We start from the raw sequence: 18,971 nt of genomic DNA, 5'->3' as shown, positions 1-18,971 counted from the left end.
ATCCTTGCAGGTGTTCTACAGCTGTCTGCATTAGTGGCCAGGGGGGTGCTGGGTTGGTGTTGGACTGGGTGCTCTTGGAGAGCAACTCCAAACCAAAACATTATGTGACTCTGGTTCACCAGGAGCATACACTGCAACAGTTTTACATCTGCACAGTCTGCTGAGAAGATTCTCCTGTTACCAAGCTCTGGTTTCTCTAATTCTTTATGTCCTCAGTGTCTTCTTACAGCCTTTTGTTCTGCTGAAGTGAGAGTTTACAGCACAGTGCCCTCTGGAACAGCCTTGATGTGGCCAGCAGGAGCAGGGCAGGGTTTGCCCTCCTGCACCCAGCACTGGTGAGGCCACAGCTCAAGTGCTGGGGTCAGTTTTGGGCCCCCCAAGCCAAGAAGCACAGTGAGGGGCTGGAGCAGGTCCAGAGAAGGGCAACCTTGGGAAAGGGTCTGGGGAGGTTTGGTGTGGAGAAGTCTGAGGGCAGAGCTCGTTGCTCTTTGTAGCTCCCTGAGAGGAGGCTGCAGGGAGGGGGGGGTTGGGCTCTGCTCCCCAGACTCAGGTGATAGCAGGAGAGGAAATGGCCTCAGGTTGCCCCAGAGGAGGTTCAGGTTGGAGATGAGAAGAAATTTGCTGGCTGGAAGGGATCTCCAAGCCTGGCATAGGCTGCCTAAGGAGGTGGCTGAATGCTCATCCCCGGAGGTGTTTCCCAGAGGCAGAGCTGTGGTGCTGAGGGCTGGGCTGGACGAGCTGCAAGAGCTTTTCCAAGCGCAGTGCTGCCGTGCCCCTGGATCGCTCGGCACCCCTCAGCCCGCAGCCCGCAGCCCTGGCAGCCGCAGCGCTCCCCGGCAGCCGTTCGGCGCTCTTGCTGCGACCTCGCCGCTGTCTCTTGGCTCACGCCGGCACTCGTAGCTGCTCCTCGGCGCCAGCCCTCGCCACACGCTGCCGCCCGGCCAGGAGCCGCAACAGGAACAGCCCGCGGCTCCGCCTGCGCCCTCTCGCCCGCCCGGGCCTCCGCCTGCGCCCTCCCTCCCTCCCGCCCGGGCCTCCACCCCCTCCCCTCGCTCCCTCCCTCCCGCCCGGGCCTCCGCCTCCTCCCCTCGCTCCCTCCCTCCCGCCCGGGCCTCCGCCTCCCCGCCTCGCTCCCGCCCAGCTCCCGGGCGTCCGCCGCGGCCATGGCGCTGCCGGAGTCGGGGTCCCGGTGCCGGCTGCTGCTCTGGCCCCGCCTGGTGCTCTTCGGAGACTCCATCACTGAGGTAGCGGCGCTGCGGGCGGGCCCCGCGGGCTCCCCTCGGCCCCCTGTGCCCCGAGCCGGGCTCGGGCCCTGTGCCCTGCGCACAGCCCCGCCGGGAGCGGCCGCACGGCTCTGGCCCCCGCACGGCTCTGGCCCCCGCGGCGCTGCCCCGGGAGCTTCTCGCCCCGTGTGTGAGGTGTGCTTGGGTGGAGTTGTCGCTGCGGTGGCGTTTGGCAGACGGGGGACAGCCTGGGCGCACAGTGCGGGCGGGCGGGAAGGGACCTCTGGCGATGCCCCGGGGTCAGCCCCCTCCTGCCGCCGGGCACTCGCTGCAGCTTGCCCAGGGCCGCAGTGGCCGGGGCGGGAGCGGGGCTTGGAAGCTCCCCGAGGAGACCACAGCCTCTGTGGGCAGCCTGCTCCAGGCCTCCGGCACCCTCACAGTAAAGCATCTTCTCATGCCCAGGTAGAACCTCCTGGGTTCCAGTTTGTGTCCCTTGCCCTGTCCCTGGGCACCGCTGACAAGAGTCTGGCCCCATCCTCCTGCCCCCACCCTTTAGAGGTGTCCTGACCCCTGCTCTCCTGGCCTCGGGGGTGTGCAGCTGCCTGCACCCAGCTGGCCCACGCTGGAGGCATCCCGAGTGTGGCCAGACCACGGCTCGGTGAAGCTCTGCTTTGGGTTCCTGCCTTCTGGCGCTTGGGGTGCGTGGGGAGAGGGTGCGAGAGCCAAAGGCAAAGGTCGCTCATGGGAGCTCAGGTGTCCGAGCCAGCTCGGGCTGCAGCCTGCTCCCGAGGAGGGTGGTGCAGCCGTGGGGTGAGGAGAAGAGACTCATTCTTACACTGCTGAGAGAAGCACCAAGTGACAGGAGCTGAGGACATGGCCTCAGGTTGCCCCAGGGGAGGTTCAGGTTGGAGATGAGCAGAAACTTGCTGACTGGAAGGGTTCTCCCAGCCTGGCACAGGCTGCCCAGGGAGGTGGCTGAATGCCTCTGGAGGTGTTCCAGAGGCAGAGCTGTGGTGCTGAGGGCCACGGCTCAGCCCCAGGCTGGGCAGAGCTGGAGGATGGTTGGGCTGGAGGTCCTGAGAGGCTTTTCCAGCCCAAGCCATTCTGTGGTTCCGGGAGGCAGGCGCTGAGCTGCCCCTGGAAGAGCCATGCGAAGGGAGGGTTTCTGGGCGGTCGGCTGCAGGCTGCAGGCCCAGTGGCAGGGTGTTGGAAATAGAGCAGAGAGGGGTTTGTTAGGCTGTTTCTAACGGGAGGCTTCGCGGCCGCAGCGGGGCGCAGCAGCCGGCCCGGGCTGCAGAGGGGCCGCAGGGGCTGCGGTCCTGCGCTGCCGGTGGCGCCGGCCTGAGGGCAGGGGCAGGGCAGGCTGGGAGGCAGCTGCAGCGGCGCCGCGGGCAGGAGGAGCGGCTGAGGGGGGCAGGCGGTGGGGCTGGCCTGCTGGGAAGCCACTTGTGCAGTGCACCTCTGACTGTGCTCCTTGCTTCCAGTACTCCTTCCAGGAGAACGGCTGGGGGACCTTCCTTGCTGAGAGGCTGCTCAGGTAAGAGCTTACCCTGCAGGGGCCCCCTGCCAGATGAAGTCCTGGCAGGCCAGCAGCTGTGCAGCTCTGACAGCAGAGAGGCAGCTCAGGGGCATGTTTCAGCTGTCTGTTTATTAACATGGCTTACTGAAGCCTACCTGCCCCGGGGGACAGCCTGCCCAGGGCTGCGGCAACACTCACTGGGAGTCTGCTTCCATTGCAGGCTTGAGTGGAAAGGAGAACGTCCTCAGTTTAGCCTGGAGAAGAGAAGGCTCAGGGCAGACCTCATTGCTCTCTACAGCTACCTGAAGGGAGGTTGTAGCCAAGTGGGGGGTGGCCTCTTCTCCCAGGCAACCACCAATAGAACTAAGGGGACACAGTCTGAAGTTGTGCTGGGGAAAGTATAGGCTGGATGTTAGGAGGAAGATCTTCCCAGAGAGAGTGATTGGCATTGGAATGGGCTGCCCAGGGAGGTGGTGGAGTCACTGTCCCTGGAGGTGTTGAAGCCAAGCCTGGCTGGGGCACTTAGTGCCATGGTCTAGTTGACTGGCTAGGGCTGGGTGCTAGGTTGGAGTGGATGATCTTGGAGGTCTCTTCCAACCTGGTTGATTCTATTTTATGATTCTGTTCTATTCTATGACAGCTAAGGTTGTGGCTGTGCTTTCACAGTCTGAGTGGCCATGGTGGTGCTGGGGTGATGGTTGTGCTCAGTGATCTCAGAGGGCTCTGCCAACCCAACCAATTCTGTGATTCCGAGGCACTGCAGGTGGCTTTTGTGTGGGTACTGCCCAAACACAGTTCCAGTGCCACCAAGAGCTCCTGGTGTCTGAGAAGGACAGAGGCAGGCAGTGGAACAGAGGCTTCACAGCTCCCCCCTAGAGTGTGTTCTGGTGGGCCTGGGAGAGATGTTCTGTTTGGTATGGAGTCACAGAATGGGTTGGAAGAGACCTCAAAGATCATCCAGCTCCAACCCCCACCACGGGCAGGGACACCTCCACCAGCACAGGGTGCCCAAGGCCTCATCCAGCCTGGCCTTGAACACCTCCAGGAAGGGGACATCCTAGGATGGGTTGGGTTAGAAGGGATGTTGAAGATCACCTAGTTCCAAGCCCCCTGCCATGGGCTGTGCCATGGGCTTGGAACTAGATGATCTTCAACCTTCCATTAGCCCAAGCTGCTGAAGGCTTCGTCCAGCCTGGCCTTGAACACCTCCAGGGAGAGGACCTCTGCAGCCTGTTCAGTGCCTCCCCACCCTGACTGGCAGGATTCCTTGCCCCTGGGTGTCTGTTTCAGGAGATGTGATGTCCTCAACCGTGGGTTCTCAGGGTACAACAGCAGATGGGCCAAGCTGCTGCTCCCCAGGCTGATCGCTGCCGGCGCCGGTGCCGAGAGCACTGCTGCAGTGACTCTCTTCTTTGGAGCCAACGACAGTGCTCTGGAAGGTACTGCAACTTGCTTTGGCTTTGGGGTGAGTGGGGGCTGTTCTCCAAGGACAGTTGCAGAGGCCAGCAGAGCAGGCAGAAGATCACACAGACCTCTCCTGCTGCAGCTCCTGGTGCCCTCTCCTCATTTTCATAGGAATCACAGGATGTCAGGGTTGGAAGGGACCCAAAGAGCTCATCCAGTCCAACCCCCCTGCCAGAGCAGGACCACATAATCTAGCTCAGGGCACACAGGAACACATCCAGACAGGCCTGGAAAGGCTCCAGGGAAAGAGACTCCACAGCATCTCTGGGCAGCCTGTGCCAGTGCTCTGTGACCTTTAGAGTAAAGAAGTTCCCCCTTGTGTTGAGCTGGAACCTCCTGTGCTGCAGCTTCCATCCACTGCTCCTTGTCCCATCCCAGGCAGCAGTGAGCAGAGCCTGTCCCCCCACTCCTGACCCCCAGCCCTCAGATAGTTATAGACATTTATTAGATCCCCTCTCAGTTTTCTCCTCTCCAGACAAAGCAGCCCCAGGTCCCTCAGCCTCTCCTCACCAGGCAGTGCCCCAGTGTCCTCATCATCCTCATAGCCCTCCCTTGGACCCTCTCCAGCAGATCCCTGTCTCTCTTAAACTGGGGAGCCCAAAACTGAAGGCAGTACTCAAGATCAGGTCTCAGCAGGGCAGAGCAGAGGTGGAGAACCTCCCTTGATCTACTGGACACACTCTTCTTAATGTTCCCCAGGACCCCACTGGCCCTCTTGGCCAGCAGGGCACATTGCTGTGCCATGGATGTTCTCCACCAGCACTCCCAGGTCCCTCTCCACAGGGCTGCTCTCCAGCAGATCACCTCCCTGTCTGTACTGCTGAAGTTTATTCTTCCTCACGAGGTGCAGGACTCTGCACTTGTCCTTGTTGAATCTCATTTGGTTTCCCTGTGCCCAGCTCTGTCTGTCCAAGTCTTGCTGGATGGCAGCACAGCCTGCAGCTGTCTCAGCCAAGCCTCCCAGTTTGGTGTCATCAGCAAACCTGCTGAGCAGACTCTGTCTGTCTGTGCCCTCACCAATGGCACTGGTGAAGACATCATTTATACAGTGGACTGTTCTCAATCCTTCTGCTCTTCAGCTCCCTGAAAGAGGTTTAAACCAAGTGGGGGTTGGTCTCTTGGCCCTGGTAACAACTGATAGGACAAGAGGAAATGGCATTAAGGTGCACCAGGTGAGGTTTAGGTTGGAGATGAGAAGAAACTTGTTGACTGGAAGGGTTCTCCCAGCCTGGCACAGGCTGCCCAGGGAAGTGGCTGAATGCCCATCTCAGAGGCAGAGCTGTGGTGCTGAGGGCCATGGCTCAGCCCCAGGCTGGGCAGAGTTGAGAGTGGCTGGGCTGGATGAGCTCCACAGGTTTTTCCAACCCACATGATGCCATGGCTCTGTGATTTGAGCCTTCTGTTTCTCTCCTCCTCAGCAGGTTTGGTATCACCAGTGTCAGGGTGTTGCAGAGTTAGTGCCACGCTTGTCAGCTCCAGCTGGGGTCAGGCACTTAGCACCTAAAACTGGAGCTGGGCACCTAACTGAGTCTTCTGACTGTAAAGCAGCCTGAGGAGTGCTTGGCCGGGAGGGGTGAGCAGCTGAGGGCAGGTGCATGTGGGCTCCTCAAGGTCAGCCTGCAGAGCTGTTCTGATCAGCAGGGCAGCATCAGGGGCTGCTGCCACCGGACTGCCAACATTGCCCTGCACCCAGAGGGGCTGGAGGTGCCTGTGGCTCTGAGTCTGAGAGGGACTCTTTCAGACTCCTGCTTTGTCTGCTATGGGTACTGAGCAGCAGCACTTCCCTCCCACACCTGCTGCACCAGTGGCTGGGGTGAGCTGCAAAGGGCAGGTTGTGCTGTGTAGCAGAGCTGTGTGTGAGCAGTGTGGCGTCGCTGATGGCTGTGTCCCACCCCCTGGCAGAGCTGAACCCCAAGCAGCACGTTCCCCTGGAGGAGTATGCTGCCAACCTCAAGAGCATGGTGCACTACCTGAGCTCCGTGGGCATCACTGAAGACAGGGTTCTCCTGATAACCCCCCCTCCTCTGGGGGAGGCAGCCTGGGAGAAGGCCTGCCTTGCCAAAGGTAAGGGCATGGGCTGGGCAGGCAGGCTCTGCAGCCTGCTGCCAGAGACCCAGTCACTGGTGCCAGGCTGGCCAGGTGAGCAGCTTCATGATGTGTGGCCTCTGAGTTGGTGGAGAAGGCTTTGGGGTGAGCTGGTGGAGTAACTGCCAACTAACTGGTCATGCCCTCTGGCAGTGTTGGCTGATCTGCTCGGGCATGCAGCCCCTGGCAAACCAGCAGAGCTCTCACCAGGCTGGGCCAGGCAGGCTTCCAGAGCAACGTGACAAGTGTAGGGGGCTCAGCCTGCAGGGGTCTCAGCGTTCTGTGCCTCAGAGAGCAGTGCAGTGTGGGCAGCAGTGGTACCCGAGGCAGCTCTGGATCCAGTGCACAGTGCCCTAGGCCTATGCCCGGGTTTGCCAGAGAGCAGGGCAGAGCTGTGAAACGCAAGGGTGGAGATGTTCACAGGAGCACTCTCCCTGCTCTGAGAAGAACCTCAGCTTCCCGGGAGAGCACAGTGGGAGGCACTGGGAGCCTTTTCTGCAGCCAGGACTGCTCCTCATGCTCTGCAGAGCCCTCGCTGCACGCCGAAGGGCAGCTGGGTTGGTACAGCAGTGCCTGACTTGCTGCATGTGTTGGCAGAGCCCTCCTGGGCTCCGTGGCTTTGGCACAGAGTCCCAGGAGGAGTTTAGCTCACTGCCTTGCCCAGCACATTTGCCCAGCTCCTTTTCCATGAGGGTGATGCCAGCCTTCTAACCCCTTGCTATGGGTCTGCTGCCAGCTATGGCTTCCTGTGGATGGTAGACACTGACCTTAGCAGTGCATCAGGCAGCTCCTGCAGGGCACCTGGTGTCTCCTGAGTGTCCCCTAAACCACTGCTCCTCACTGTGGGCTGCCCCTTCCCAGCATGGGCAGCTTTGGTCAGGTTGGGATGCTTCAGTAGGTCACTCAGGAGACCCCCAAGCTCCTGGAGCTTCCCTTGGCTGCAGCTCTTAGGTGGCAGCCCCAGCAGGTGCCCCTGCAGAGCTGCAGATGGAGGACAGAGGAGGCTCTGTGGGCTCCCAGAGGAGAGGGGAAGCAGTGCAGAAGTAATCCCAGCGAGGGAGGAGGAGGCAGAGGAGAAGAGAAGCTGCCAGCTCTGCTGGACTAGAAGCCAGGGGAAGAGAAGGGCCAGGGCTGCAGGACCTCACCTAGAGAAGTGAGGCTGTGCTCAGCAAGGCTGTGATCAGTGCAGGGAGCCTGGCAGCAAGGGCAGCTCTGCTGGGAGAGGCTGAGTGAGCTCAGGGGCTGCTGGGGCTGTGGAGCAGGAGGAAGGCTGCAGAAAGCAGGAGCTGGGGAGGGCAGGGGGTGAGGAGGGAGCAGGGAGGCTGCTGTGGCTGTGGGAGCAGGAGGATGGCTGCAGAAAGCAGGAGCTGGGGAGGGCAGGGGGTGAGGAGGGAGCAGGGAGGCTGCTGTGGCTGTGGGAGCAGGAGGATGGCTGCAGAAAGCAGGAGCTGGGGAGGGCAGGGGGTGAGGAGGGAGCAGGGAGGCTGCTGTGGCTGGGGGAGCAGGAGGATGGCTGCAGAAAGCAGGAGCTGGGGAGGGCAGGGGGTGAGGAGGGAGCAGGGAGGCTGCTGTGGCTGTGGGAGCAGGAGGAAGGCTGCAGAAAGCAGGAGCTGGGGAGGACAGGGCGTGAGGAGGGAACTGGGGGGCTGCTGGGGGCATTCTGGTGAAAGACTGCAGGTGTGAGGAGTTGGGCACCTCTGCACTGCTGGCACCTGCAGCTTGCCAGCAGGAGCAGGCTGTGAGCAGCTCACCAGTGAAGCTGTGAGGGCACAGCTGGTGCCCCTCACCTCTGGCACCTCTGCAACTGAAAAACCTTTTTGGCCCCTCCAAGCCAAACCTGCTGCAGCTTCCCCACACCTGCTGCAGCGTTTGGGCCTTAGGCTGTGCTTGGTGGTGCCTGCTGCTGGAACAAACCGGTGGGCAGCATGGTTCTGCACAGCAGCCTGAGGCCAGGCTGTGCCAGCTGGGGCTGCTGAGCGTCCTCCTTGTTCTGGTTGCCAGGGGAGAGACTAAATCGCCGCAATGCCACCACCGGGGAGTATGCCCAGGCCTGTGTGCAGGTGGCCAGGGCCTGTGGCACAGACGTGCTCGACCTCTGGACACTGATGCAGAAGGAGCAGGTACGGTGCCCTGGGAAAGGCTTTGGGATTGCCATGGGAAGGCATGGGGAAAGTGGCACTGGGGAGGCCACAGCTTGAGTGCTGGGATCAGTTCTGGGCCCTCACTACAAGGAGGGGCTGGAGTAGGTCCAGAGAAGGGCACCAAAGGTGGGGCAGGGTCTGGAGAGCAGGGCTGGGGAGGAGCAGCTGAGGGAGCTCAGGGGGGTTTGGTGTGGAGCAGAGGAGGCTGAGGGCAGAACTCACTGCTGTCTGCAGCTCCCTGAGAGGAGGCTGCAGTGAGGTGTTAGTGAGAAGAGCCAAACTCCCCAGGGATAGGAGCAGAGGTTGGGGATTAGGAAAAATTCCTGTGCTGCAGGAGTGGTCAGGGACTGGCACAGGCTGCCCAGGGAGGTGATGGAGTCTCCAGCCCTGGAGGTGTCCCAGAGAGGCAGAGCTGTGGTGCTGAGGGCTGTGGGTCAGTGCTGGCCTTGGTGGAGTTGGCTGCTTGGACTCCAGGCTGTTAAAGGCCTTTGCCAAGCAAAGCCTTGTGTGGTTCAGCAGAGGAGCAGGTGCTGCAGCACCACTGAGGTGAACCTATCTGAACCTAACTGGCCCAGACACTGACAAAGGCAGAGACTAATGCAGAATGTTTCATAGTGGGGCCTGCCCCTGCTGCAGTGCCTCTCCAGGGCTCCTTGCCCTTGGAATGGTGGCAGAGCTTAGGCTGCAGCAGGCTCCTGGAAGTAGCAGCTGGCTCTGGCCTCTGCCCTTCTGCTGTCCCCTGCACTCCCTGGGGCAGGAGGCTGTTTTGATGGCCCCATGAGCAGGCCCAGATGAATCACAGCATCGCTGAGGTTAGAAGAGCCCTCGAAGAGCACCAGGTCCAAGCTGCTGCCCAGCACCTCCGTGAGCACTGGAGCATGTCCCTGAGTGCCACAGCAGCAGTGGCTCCGGCCCACAGCCTTCCCTTACGGACCACTACCCTCAGCATCCAGCTACCCGGGGAGAGGCACCAGCTGGCTTGGAAGAGCTGCTTGAAGGTGCCTCAAGAGCTCCTATTGGCGCCCAGCAAAGCCATGAACAGCTGCTTTGAACCTCTCCTGCAGGACTTCTCCTCCTACCTGTCTGATGGCCTCCACCTGTCGGCAGAAGGCAGCAGGTTTGTAGCAGCACAGCTCTGGGCCCGCCTGGGGGAGAAGCTCTCAGCTCTGCCCTCACTGGTTCCTTACTGGCGGGATGTGGACCACATGGACCCCGAGGCCACTCTGCTGTGAGAGCTGGTGAGGTGCTGGAGGTGGCCAGGCTGCTGCAAACATCTGGCTGCAGCCCAGCACCACACTGTAAATGCTACAGCCCTGGGGAGTAGGGCAGTGGGCAGACCCCTGGCAGTGCTCTTCCTGGTCCCCAGCTCCTGGGCTGTGGAAGAATAAAGATTGGGCCACTTGGGGTGTGCCATAGGATGGCTGTTGTGCCTGTGCAGGGCCTTGGCCAGCTGGGGAGATGCAACTCTTGCCTTGGAAGCAGAGGAGAGGGACAGAGGCTGCCCTGGCTGAGCAGTGAGCAGCCAGGAGCTGGCAAGAGGCAGGAGTGTGGAGGCTGCCAGGAGCCCTTCATATCCAGCTCAGTGAATTGGGCTGCACTGCAGCAGCAGAAGCTAGAGAGGCTTTAGCTGGTGCCAGAGGAGCTCAAAGCAGGGGGCTGAAGCTTGCCGTGCTGTGGCAGCAGCTCCTTTAAAGCTGGCCCTTGCAGCTGCACAGCTCTTGAAGCACAGCCTTGGTGGAGGGAGAGCTGAAGCTGCTGCTGCACACCAAGGCTGCAGCCTGAGGACCTGCATCTGTTGCCCAAGCTGCACTCTGTAGGAGAGCTTCCAGCTGGGCTCTGGGGTTCAGCCCCCACTTGGCAGCTGATCTAACAGATGAGCACTGCAGGCAGCTCTTGGCCAAGGCAACACCAACTCAAACCCACCTCTACAAGCTGCAAAACCCCTGCCTGCATCTTGGCCGGTAGTGCCCGAGGCTGCCTCTGCTTCCTGCTGGAGCTGCCAGCTGCTTGGGTGACAAACTGGAGCAGAAGAGGCCATTTGTCATCTGCCTGGAGCTGGACCAGAAGCTGCTTCGCTTTGTCAGTATTGAAACTGAAGGCAGCAGAGACTTGGCGAGCAGCAGGGGGGCTGCGGATCAACACAGCATGGAGCTGCCGGTCCTTGTGGCTGGCACACAGCTGAGGGCTGGGCTGGTGAGAGGGGCACTGCTGTGCAGGGCCTGCAGTGACTCTGGTGCTGAGAAGGAGGCCTTGCAGCTGGCCTGCCTGCAGAGCCAGCTCAGCAATGTCACTGCCAGAGCTGGCCCCAGGACAGGCTGAGGCCATCTCCAGTCCCAGGAGGAAGCAGGGCAGAGCTGCACCAGTCAGATCTGGATTTCCAGAGGGCAACAGCTGCCAGCACCTGCAGAGCTCAGCCCTTTCCAAAGAGACTGCACAAGAGCTTGGGTAACTGCTCTGATTTTAATATAAAAAGCTTTTATTGTCTTGGGAATTAACTCCTCACCCCCGGCTTGGGCACTGAGCCAAAACAAAAGAAAACCCAAACAACAAAAGCCAGGACAGGGACCAGCAGCTGCCAGCCAGGCAGAGGTAAGGCACAGCTTCAAGTAGCAGGACAGGGCCTGGGCTGGGGAGGCAGGGAAGCAGCGTTCCCAGGCTCCCCAGCCCAGAAATGCTTTGGCTCTTTCGCAGCTACCACCACAACGTCCTGTCAATGCCAGTCCTCTGCCACGCAGCCCTGGTGCAGCTCTTGGCATCCCACGGCAGCACCTGTGTGGGCAGCTCAGCTCAAGAGGGCTCTGAGCTTGCCCCTTGCCCTCGTTACTGAATTCACAACTACTTTAAGTGCTGCTCTCCAGCTGTGGGTGCAGTGGCAGCCTCCAGAGGCCACCCAGACCCTGCAGCCTGGGCCTGGGCTCTTGGAACAAGGAAGCTGCTCCAACATGCCAGCTGCAGAACCTTCCTACACCCAGGGCACCACTGGCAGCTGGCCGAAGCCCTCCACTCACAGCAGGCATTTCTCCCCTGCACCTCTGCCCTTCCAGCTACCCAGCAGCTTCTTAGTGCAGAGTGGGGAACTCCCCCAAGGAACAAGGGGAACCCCTGCTCTGAGGACACCAAAGGCAGAGGAGGCTCTTGCTGGAGGATCAGGCCCTGGCCCGGGAGAGATTTGGCAGCCTCTGCAGGAGCCTTTGGTTTGAAGCTGTGCAGCTTTGGGCTTGCTGCTCCTGGGGCTGTATTTGCAGCTGTCACTGCTGGCTCTGCCTGTCCAGGCTTTGGCTGCCGTGGCCCTGACCTGCCCAAGGGTGAACGTCTCCTTTGGTTTGGCAAGCCCCTGGCTTCTCTCAGTGCTGTCAGACTGCAAAACATTGGTTCCGTTACAAAACAGGCTGAGCTACCCAGCGCAGTGCCCAGGGGACATTGGCTTTGCACCACGGGGCAAAAGAAACGGCAAAGGGCAAAGGCAACAGGAAAAGGAATCCAAAGAGAGCTCTGAAAACCAAGGCAGGTCCTGTCTGGATCCTCCGTGAGAGGGAAGAGGCTCTAGGAAGTGGCAGTGAAGGGAGGGCACAGACGCGGCCATCGTCTGCCACAGGTCAGGTCCTGGGCTCCGGGCAGCTCCCGCAGCCGCAGCTCACCCGGCCACAGGGCGCGGGGCACCAGGCCCTAGCACTCCGTCTCCTTGCTGTCGACGCGGCCCTGGCGCTGCAGCTTGAAGGAGGAGGCCTTCTCGCTGCGCGTGGCCGCGTGCTCCGTCAGGTCCTCGAAGGACTTGGCGGCGGCGCCGCTGCTGGGGAAGGGATCCTTCTCGAAGCCCTCCTCGTCCGCGTGCGAGTCGGTGCTGGGGTCCTCCTGGATGGTGTCCATCCTCTGGTGGTCCTGCTTGGGCGCGGCGGGCGCCGCGGGCACGGCCGCCAGGGGCTGCAGCGGCTGGTGGCGGTTGCTGGGCTGCGCCGCGGGGAAGGGTTTGATGATGCGCACCGAGGCCGAGTCCAGGCTGCTCAGCATCTCCACGTTCTGCAACACACAGGCAGCATGTGGCCAGGCCAGGGCGTGGGCCGGCACCCCACGTGGCATGTGGGGACATGGCAGGTCAGGGTTGGACTGCTGACCCAAACCATCCCACGGTTCTCACAGGGCACAGGCACCTCTGAGGAACGCCTGTGACTCTGGCAGGGTGGCTGAAGTGCCACCACATCCCTTGGCAAAGCCTGGGACTGCAAGGTCAAGCCAGGAGAGAGCTCGGAGCAGGGAACAGTCCAGGGCACAGCTCACTGCACTCTTCCACCATGAAGAGTTGCCCACTCCTGTGGAAGTGGCTGCAGGACTGGGGAGTGGAGGCCTGCTGTGATCACAGCCTCTGCTGCAGGCAGTGCCTTTGCCAGCGCAGGGTGAGAGCTCTGGGCTGGCAGAAGCCCCTGGCCCTCAGCCAGCACTCCTCTGCTCAGGAGATCTTGCTGCCAACCACTGCCCCCTCAGCAGAGCCAAAGGACGCAGGCGTTGGTTGTTAAGCCTGCTGGTGCCAGGAGCCCATCACCCAAACCTGTGCTCTGGGATCGTCTTGACTGTCTCCAAGGAGACTTCCCATGGGATCACAGAACAGTTTGGGTGGAGCAGCCCTGTAGGATCACCCAGGCAAACCATCTCGGATCCTACTGAGGCTGGGGCTAACCCATGGCCCTCCTGTCCCTCATACACAGCCTTGGAAACAGCTTCTCTGGGTGCCTGATTCCCCTGCAGCAGCTCTGTGCCCAGCACCCCCCACCCCCAGTGCTGGGGCTTGTAAACCACAAGGCATACTCAGCAGCTTACACTGGGGCAGAACAGGGACTTGGTGTTCTCCTCGTACTGCTTGTCCAGCTTCTTGTCCTGTTGGCACAGACCCACCCAGACCACATCAGCACACATCGAGGAGGTTAGGAATTGCCCACTGAAGAGCCCTGCCCCAGCTCCCTTCCCTACCCTCTCACCTTCCCATCAACTGCCCCCACAATCTCCACACACTGCTGCCAGGGCCACCCCGCATGCCCACAATGCCAGTGTCACCCCACATGCCCATGCTGCCCGCCCCAGCCCCACACTGCTGCCAGTGTCACCTCACATGCCTGTGCTGCCAGCCCCAGCCCCACACTGCTGCCAGCATCACCCCACGCTGCCAGCCCCAGCCCCATGCTGCTGCCAGTGTCAGCCTGCATGCCCACACTGCCAGCTCTCAGGGGCTCGCTCTGTCCTCACTGCCAAGCTGAGCCCTGAGCAGCTCCTGCTCGGTGTCCCCGAGTGGGAGTTCCTCTCTCTGGGGGAAGTTTGAGAGAACTACTCCAATGGACGTTACCAAATTATGCTCAGGTCCAATTTGAGAGGCAGAGGAAGGAAACCTCCCCAGGAAAAGTGGGAAGGGTTCCAGGGAACAGGCATGGGGTGGAGGGGAGCAGGAGTGGGTTGGGTTGGAAGGGACCTTGAAGAACATCCAGTTCCAACTGTCCTGCCACGGGCAGAAGCCCCCCCATGGCAGAAGTGTTGGAAATAGATGATCTTAAAGGCTTCATCCAGCCTGGCCGTGAACACCCTCCAGGGAGGGGGCATCCACAGCCTCCCTGGGCAACCTGTTCAGCCTGTTGAAGGAGCAGCACAGTGCTGGTGTGCTGGGTGCCAGGCTGAGGGGGGTGCCAGGCCCAAGGGGCTGCTCACTTACCACACAGTGCACCAGGATGCTGAGGGGGATCCAGAACAGCAAGGAGAAGACAAGCACAGAGCCCACGATGTTGTCTGCCAGGAACTTGCCTGGGAAATGGGTTCAGATCCATCAGCTACCAACCAAGCAGGGTGCCACCAGCATGCACAGCTCAGTCTGGAGACGACTCGAGTCCAACCCCCATGCACTCACAGCAACTTGGCCAGGGTCACAATGGCCAGGGTGGGACTCTCTCCAGAGAAGGAGACTCTACAGCCTCTGGCAGCCTGCTCCCGCCCCCCTGCACCATCAGAGCGAAGAATTTCCCCATCCTGTTCAGGTATAACCTTCTGGGTTCCAGTTTGTGCCCACTGCCCCATGTCCTTTCCCGGGGCACCACTGACATGAGCCCAGTTCCATCCTTACCCCTCACCCTTTAGCTCTTGCTAAGCATTGTTCAGCTCCCCTCTGGGGCTGCTCTTCTGCAGGCTCTCAGCCTTTGCTCCTCACACAGCTGCTCCAGGCCCCTCAGCAGCTCAGTGGCCTCCACTGGACTCTCGCCAGTACTTACTTGAGCCCAGGACTGCCACGGGATAAGGCCCTGCCATGGGTTAAGGCCTTGCCTCCACACAGCCCATCTGCCCCCAGGGGCACTCTGCCTCTGCCAGAGCAGGCTGCAGCACTTCAGCAGCTACCCAAGAACTCGCCTCTGAGAGCTGAGGACTGGCAGCCACTGCAGGCTCAGCAGGCCCAGCAGCTGCCCACTGCAGCTCTGCTGGCTTCCAGCGACAGGGGGAGGCACTGGGGGTCACACTGGAAGGCCGCCCACAGGCTGCCCACTTGGTGGAGATCAAGACCAAGGAGTCCAGCCACAACTGCTGGGCAGTGCCTCAGTGCAGGCACAGCCTGGGCTGGGTGACCTCTGTGGCTTCCTGAGGAGAGCAGTGAAGTTCCTTTACCAGGCTGCTGCCTCTCTGACCTCAGAGAGATCTGCTGAGCCAAGCTGACCCCCACGAGACTCTCATCTCCTTTCCTCCCTCTGACCCACTCCTTGGTGCTCAACAAGATTTGCTCCGAAGATGCTCAGAAAACAACAGAGTGAGACAAGGCCAAACACTCCCCACGGCCTGCAGCGTGGAAAGGCAAAGGCCAGCAGGGATGAGGCCAGAAGGGCTGCAATCATAGCCAGGGCTCCAACCAGTTCCCATCCGGGGCTCAGAGCAGACCCCAGCCAGCTGCTGCTGCCCCTAGGCACCTACCAAAGGTGTTGATGCTGAGCTGGTCGATGAAGTCCCAGAAGCGCTCGATCACATCCTGCACCTGCTTCTCACACTTGCCCTGCAAAGGAGGCCTCAGTCACACAGCAGCACCCACTACCAGCTGCTGCCTTCTGCAGGGGAAGGGCTGGCAGAGGTCACAGGATGCAGACAGGGCAGCACTTGGCAGGGGCCTGAACACAGATTGCACCCAACCCATCCTCGGTGCCTCTGAGTTTGGCAAGCAGTTGGAATTCCAACACCGAAACAGAACCATGGAATGGTTTGGGCTGGAAAAGGCCTCTGAGATCATCCAGCCCAGCACCACCATGGCCATGTCGGTCTGGAACACCTCCAGGTGTGGGGACTCCACCACCTCCCTGGGCAGCCTGTGCCCAGGTGAGTTTTGCTGCCTGAAATGTGCAGAGCCCAGCCCACGGCAGAGGACAGAACCTGGAGGTGCTGGGCAGGTTCATGTGCTGGAAGGCTCAGTGACCACCACCCATCAAGGAGGCTGCAGCTCTCAGGAGCTCAGGGTGGCAGGCAGGCAGGGAGGGAGGCCTGGCTGTGCTGGCTTCACACAGCAGCTCTCTGTCTTTCAGCTCTGAGTGGAAGGGCTGGGGGATGCCCTCCCCAACTCACTTCTGCCAACATTCATCTTAGCTTAGGGTGCTGGGGCCTGCAGGTGTCACTGTCCTGCACCTTGTACTACACACTTACTGCGTGCCAGCAGCCACCAGTCCCCCTGCCCCCCAGCATGGGCTCCTTGCCCCTTTCAGAGGCTGCCATGGAGATCTTCCCTGACCTGGGTTATTTTAGGCAGGATTAATTTAATGAGACCAGTTGGACACTGGAACCACCTGCCAAGGGCAGTGGTGGGCTCCTCTGCATGGGGCAGCTTTCAGACCCAGCCTGACAGGCTGCTGGGCCAGCTCAATCCAACGCCACTACCACCTAGGAAGGTTGCACTGGATGGTCCTCGTGGCCCTTCCAGCCTGGCATGCTCAGACTCTGCTAACAGGGCTAAGGTGAAGGAGGGCAGCAGCAGGCGCTGCACAGCACAGCTCATGCCCTCCTTCACACAGCTGCCAGCTGGCTGGGCTGAGGAGCAGCACAGCAGGGGCAGCAGCCAAGGGAGCAGTTTTGCCCCTGCCCTGCTCTTGAGAGCTGAGTCACACCACGGCCTCACACACCCTGGGAGACATTGCCACACTGCACAGCAGCAGGGCAAGCTGTGGCTGCTCTGCCAGCACAGCCCTGGCGAGGGGAGGGCAGTCCAGGCCAGCTGCAGCAGCAGGGGCTGGGCACACTCACGTTGGTGTCGCAGAAGCCCACGGTGCAGGGCTTGCCCTTGCGCAGGAAGAGGAACTGCTGGTTGGCATCGAGCACAGGCACACAGCGGCCCTGCAGGTCCCGGCAGCACACTTTGCACGAGTTGTCTGTCTCTGCAACCAAGAGCAGCTCATAGCTGCAGGCACCAGGAGCCACCTGCAGCCCACCACCCGACCTGGACCTCTGTCCCTTACCCAGCTTGCCCCTGGGGAAAGCGGCGCTGGGCAAGCTGCCCGACTTTGGGCACTGTAGTGGCCTGGAGCTCACACTCAAGCCCTTTGCCAACACTCCCAGGATGGCCTGGCTGAGGAGCTGAGCTCAGCCAGTCCCACCACAGGCAGCACCTGCCTGTGCAGAGTTGCTAGACCATGGCCCTCAGCTCCTCAGCCAACAGGGTGGGCATTCAGATGCCTCCCTGGGCAGCCTGTGCCAGGCTGGCAGAACCATTTCAGTGTCATCTCCACCTAAACCTCCCTTGGTGCACCTTAATGCCATTTCCTCCTGTCCTATCAGTTGTTACCAGGGCCAGGAGACCAACCCCCACATGGCTCCAGCCTCTCAAGGAGCTGAAGAACAGGATTGAGAACAATCCATTGTTAATTGAGGAGAGGGCCCCAGGAGCTTCTGCCTGCTCTGCTGTCTACAACTGTCCTGGGGAACAGCCCCCACAAACCCACCAACCAAAGCCACCATCCAAACCCACCAACCAAAACCAAACAAACAAACCCAAACCCAACCAAGCAAATCCTAAACCCATCAAACCCAACCAAGTGAACCCAACCCTACCAAGCAAACCCAAACCCACCAACCAAAACCATCATCCAAACCCCAAACCCAACAAACGAACCCAAGTAAACCCAAACCCCATCCCAACCAACCCCAAAGCAACCAACCAAAACATCCCAACCAAACACAAGCAATCCCAACCAAGCATCCCAACACCAACCCAACCCCAACCAAACGCACATCCAAACACAACTGAACACAAACCCAAACCCAACCCCAAAGCAACCAACCAAAACATCCCAACCAAACACAAGCAATCCCAACCAAGCATCCCAACACCAACCCAACCCCAACCAAACGCAGATCCAAACACAACTGAACACAAACCCAAACCCGACCCCAAAGCAACCAAACCCAACCCAAATAGCAAACCCAAACCAAACCCTAAACCCCAAGCACACCCCCCCACAAAAACTAAACCTCAAAGAAAACTCAAACCCACCCCGACCCCAAAGCCAGCCCAGCCCCTTGCTGCTGTGAGCAGCAGGCAGCGCTGCCTGCCGGCCCCTGCTGGCGCCCCCGGCCCAGTGCCGCACCGTTGCAGGCGCAGGAGCGCAGGCTGCGCTCCCTCTCGCAGAAGGGGACGCACTCCCCGGCCTTGCACTTGCCCATGTCCACACAGACGGTGTCATCGGGGGCGTTCCCTGGAGGGGGGCACTCGCTGCTGTTCCCTGCAGACAGGGGGCAAGAGAGGCGGCCTCAGGGCGAGGCCAGGGCACTGGCTGTAGAAGATCAAGGGGCAGTAAAAGCAAAGCCAGAGCCACCCCGAGCCGAGCCCAGCAGCCTGCCCCTGACTGCCTGCCAGCTCCTTCCTGGGGCAGCAGAAGCTCCAGAGGCTTTCCACAACTGGGGCACTGTGGCACTCCCAAGCAGCAGGTACCAGCACGGCCTGGAGGCACCATGCAAGCAGCAGCGGCAGCTCTGACTTCACTTCTTGCCTCCAGAGAAGATGAGGAGGAGGAAGCAAACAAGTGGGGAAGTGGAGGAAAGCTGCAGTAACTGCACCCTTGCTATGGCAAAACCCAAGCCAGGGACACAGCTTCTTAGAGGCAAAGAAACAAAGATGAAAAGGAGGGAGCAGAGGATGCCCATTGCCATGCTGCTGGGCACCACAGCCCCCAGTGCCTCCTGAGCCACAATGGGGCCCCTTATGGGGCAGCTGCAGGCCCTTCAGCTGCACCAGGGGAACAAAGGGTACAGCTCTGCCAGCAGATGGCACTGGACACCAGCCTGGAGCACTTGGCTGAGGGGACCGAGGGTACGGAAGCAGCTCCTACCAGTGCAGAAGGACTCCCCCTTGCAAGTGGCATTGATGGCCTCCTGGCACTTCTTCTGTGCACTCTCAAACTGGCAGCCCTTGCAGCAGGGACTGTTCCGATCACTGCCAACGACAGGAAGCAGCTCTGGGCTTACAGAGGCAGGAGCACGTCAAAGCCAGGGAGAAAGGACGCTCGGGGGCAGCAAAGGTCCTCCTTGGGCACTGACTCACGGCAC

The 18,971-nt window shown here is 60.7% G+C and overlaps 2 protein-coding genes across 4 annotated transcripts in view; one reads left to right on the top strand and one right to left on the bottom strand.

The window, feature by feature from the left end:
* Positions 1–1,110: 1,110 nt before the first annotated feature.
* On the top strand, positions 1,111–9,850 carry IAH1 (isoamyl acetate hydrolyzing esterase 1 (putative)). The gene is made up of 6 exons (XM_064146338.1): positions 1,111–1,244; positions 2,708–2,760; positions 4,033–4,181; positions 6,109–6,270; positions 8,293–8,411; positions 9,497–9,850. Exons 1-6 carry the CDS (start codon positions 1,164–1,166, stop codon positions 9,662–9,664), a joined length of 732 nt encoding a protein of 243 aa, XP_064002408.1. The 5' UTR covers positions 1,111–1,163; the 3' UTR covers positions 9,665–9,850.
* Positions 9,851–10,887: 1,037 nt separating this feature from the next.
* The window catches only part of ADAM17 (ADAM metallopeptidase domain 17), a 29,836-nt gene continuing 21,752 nt past the window's right edge, over positions 10,888–18,971 (bottom strand). For all 3 annotated transcript variants that reach the window (XM_064146335.1, XM_064146337.1, XM_064146336.1), the window contains exons 13-19: positions 18,755–18,858; positions 18,014–18,148; positions 16,674–16,804; positions 15,363–15,441; positions 14,125–14,213; positions 13,245–13,301; positions 10,888–12,449 (exon numbers count right to left, since the gene is read on the bottom strand). In XM_064146335.1, coding sequence (XP_064002405.1) covers positions 12,099–12,449; positions 13,245–13,301; positions 14,125–14,213; positions 15,363–15,441; positions 16,674–16,804; positions 18,014–18,148; positions 18,755–18,858 — 946 coding nt within the window. In that variant the 3' untranslated portion in view covers positions 10,888–12,098. The remainder of the gene's footprint in view (positions 12,450–13,244; positions 13,302–14,124; positions 14,214–15,362; positions 15,442–16,673; positions 16,805–18,013; positions 18,149–18,754; positions 18,859–18,971) is intronic.

This window comes from Pogoniulus pusillus, chromosome 7 (assembly GCF_015220805.1).
Source record: "Pogoniulus pusillus isolate bPogPus1 chromosome 7, bPogPus1.pri, whole genome shotgun sequence".
NCBI classification, from domain to species: Eukaryota; Metazoa; Chordata; class Aves; order Piciformes; family Lybiidae; genus Pogoniulus; species Pogoniulus pusillus.
This window is presented reverse-complemented; position numbering and strand designations above follow the sequence as displayed.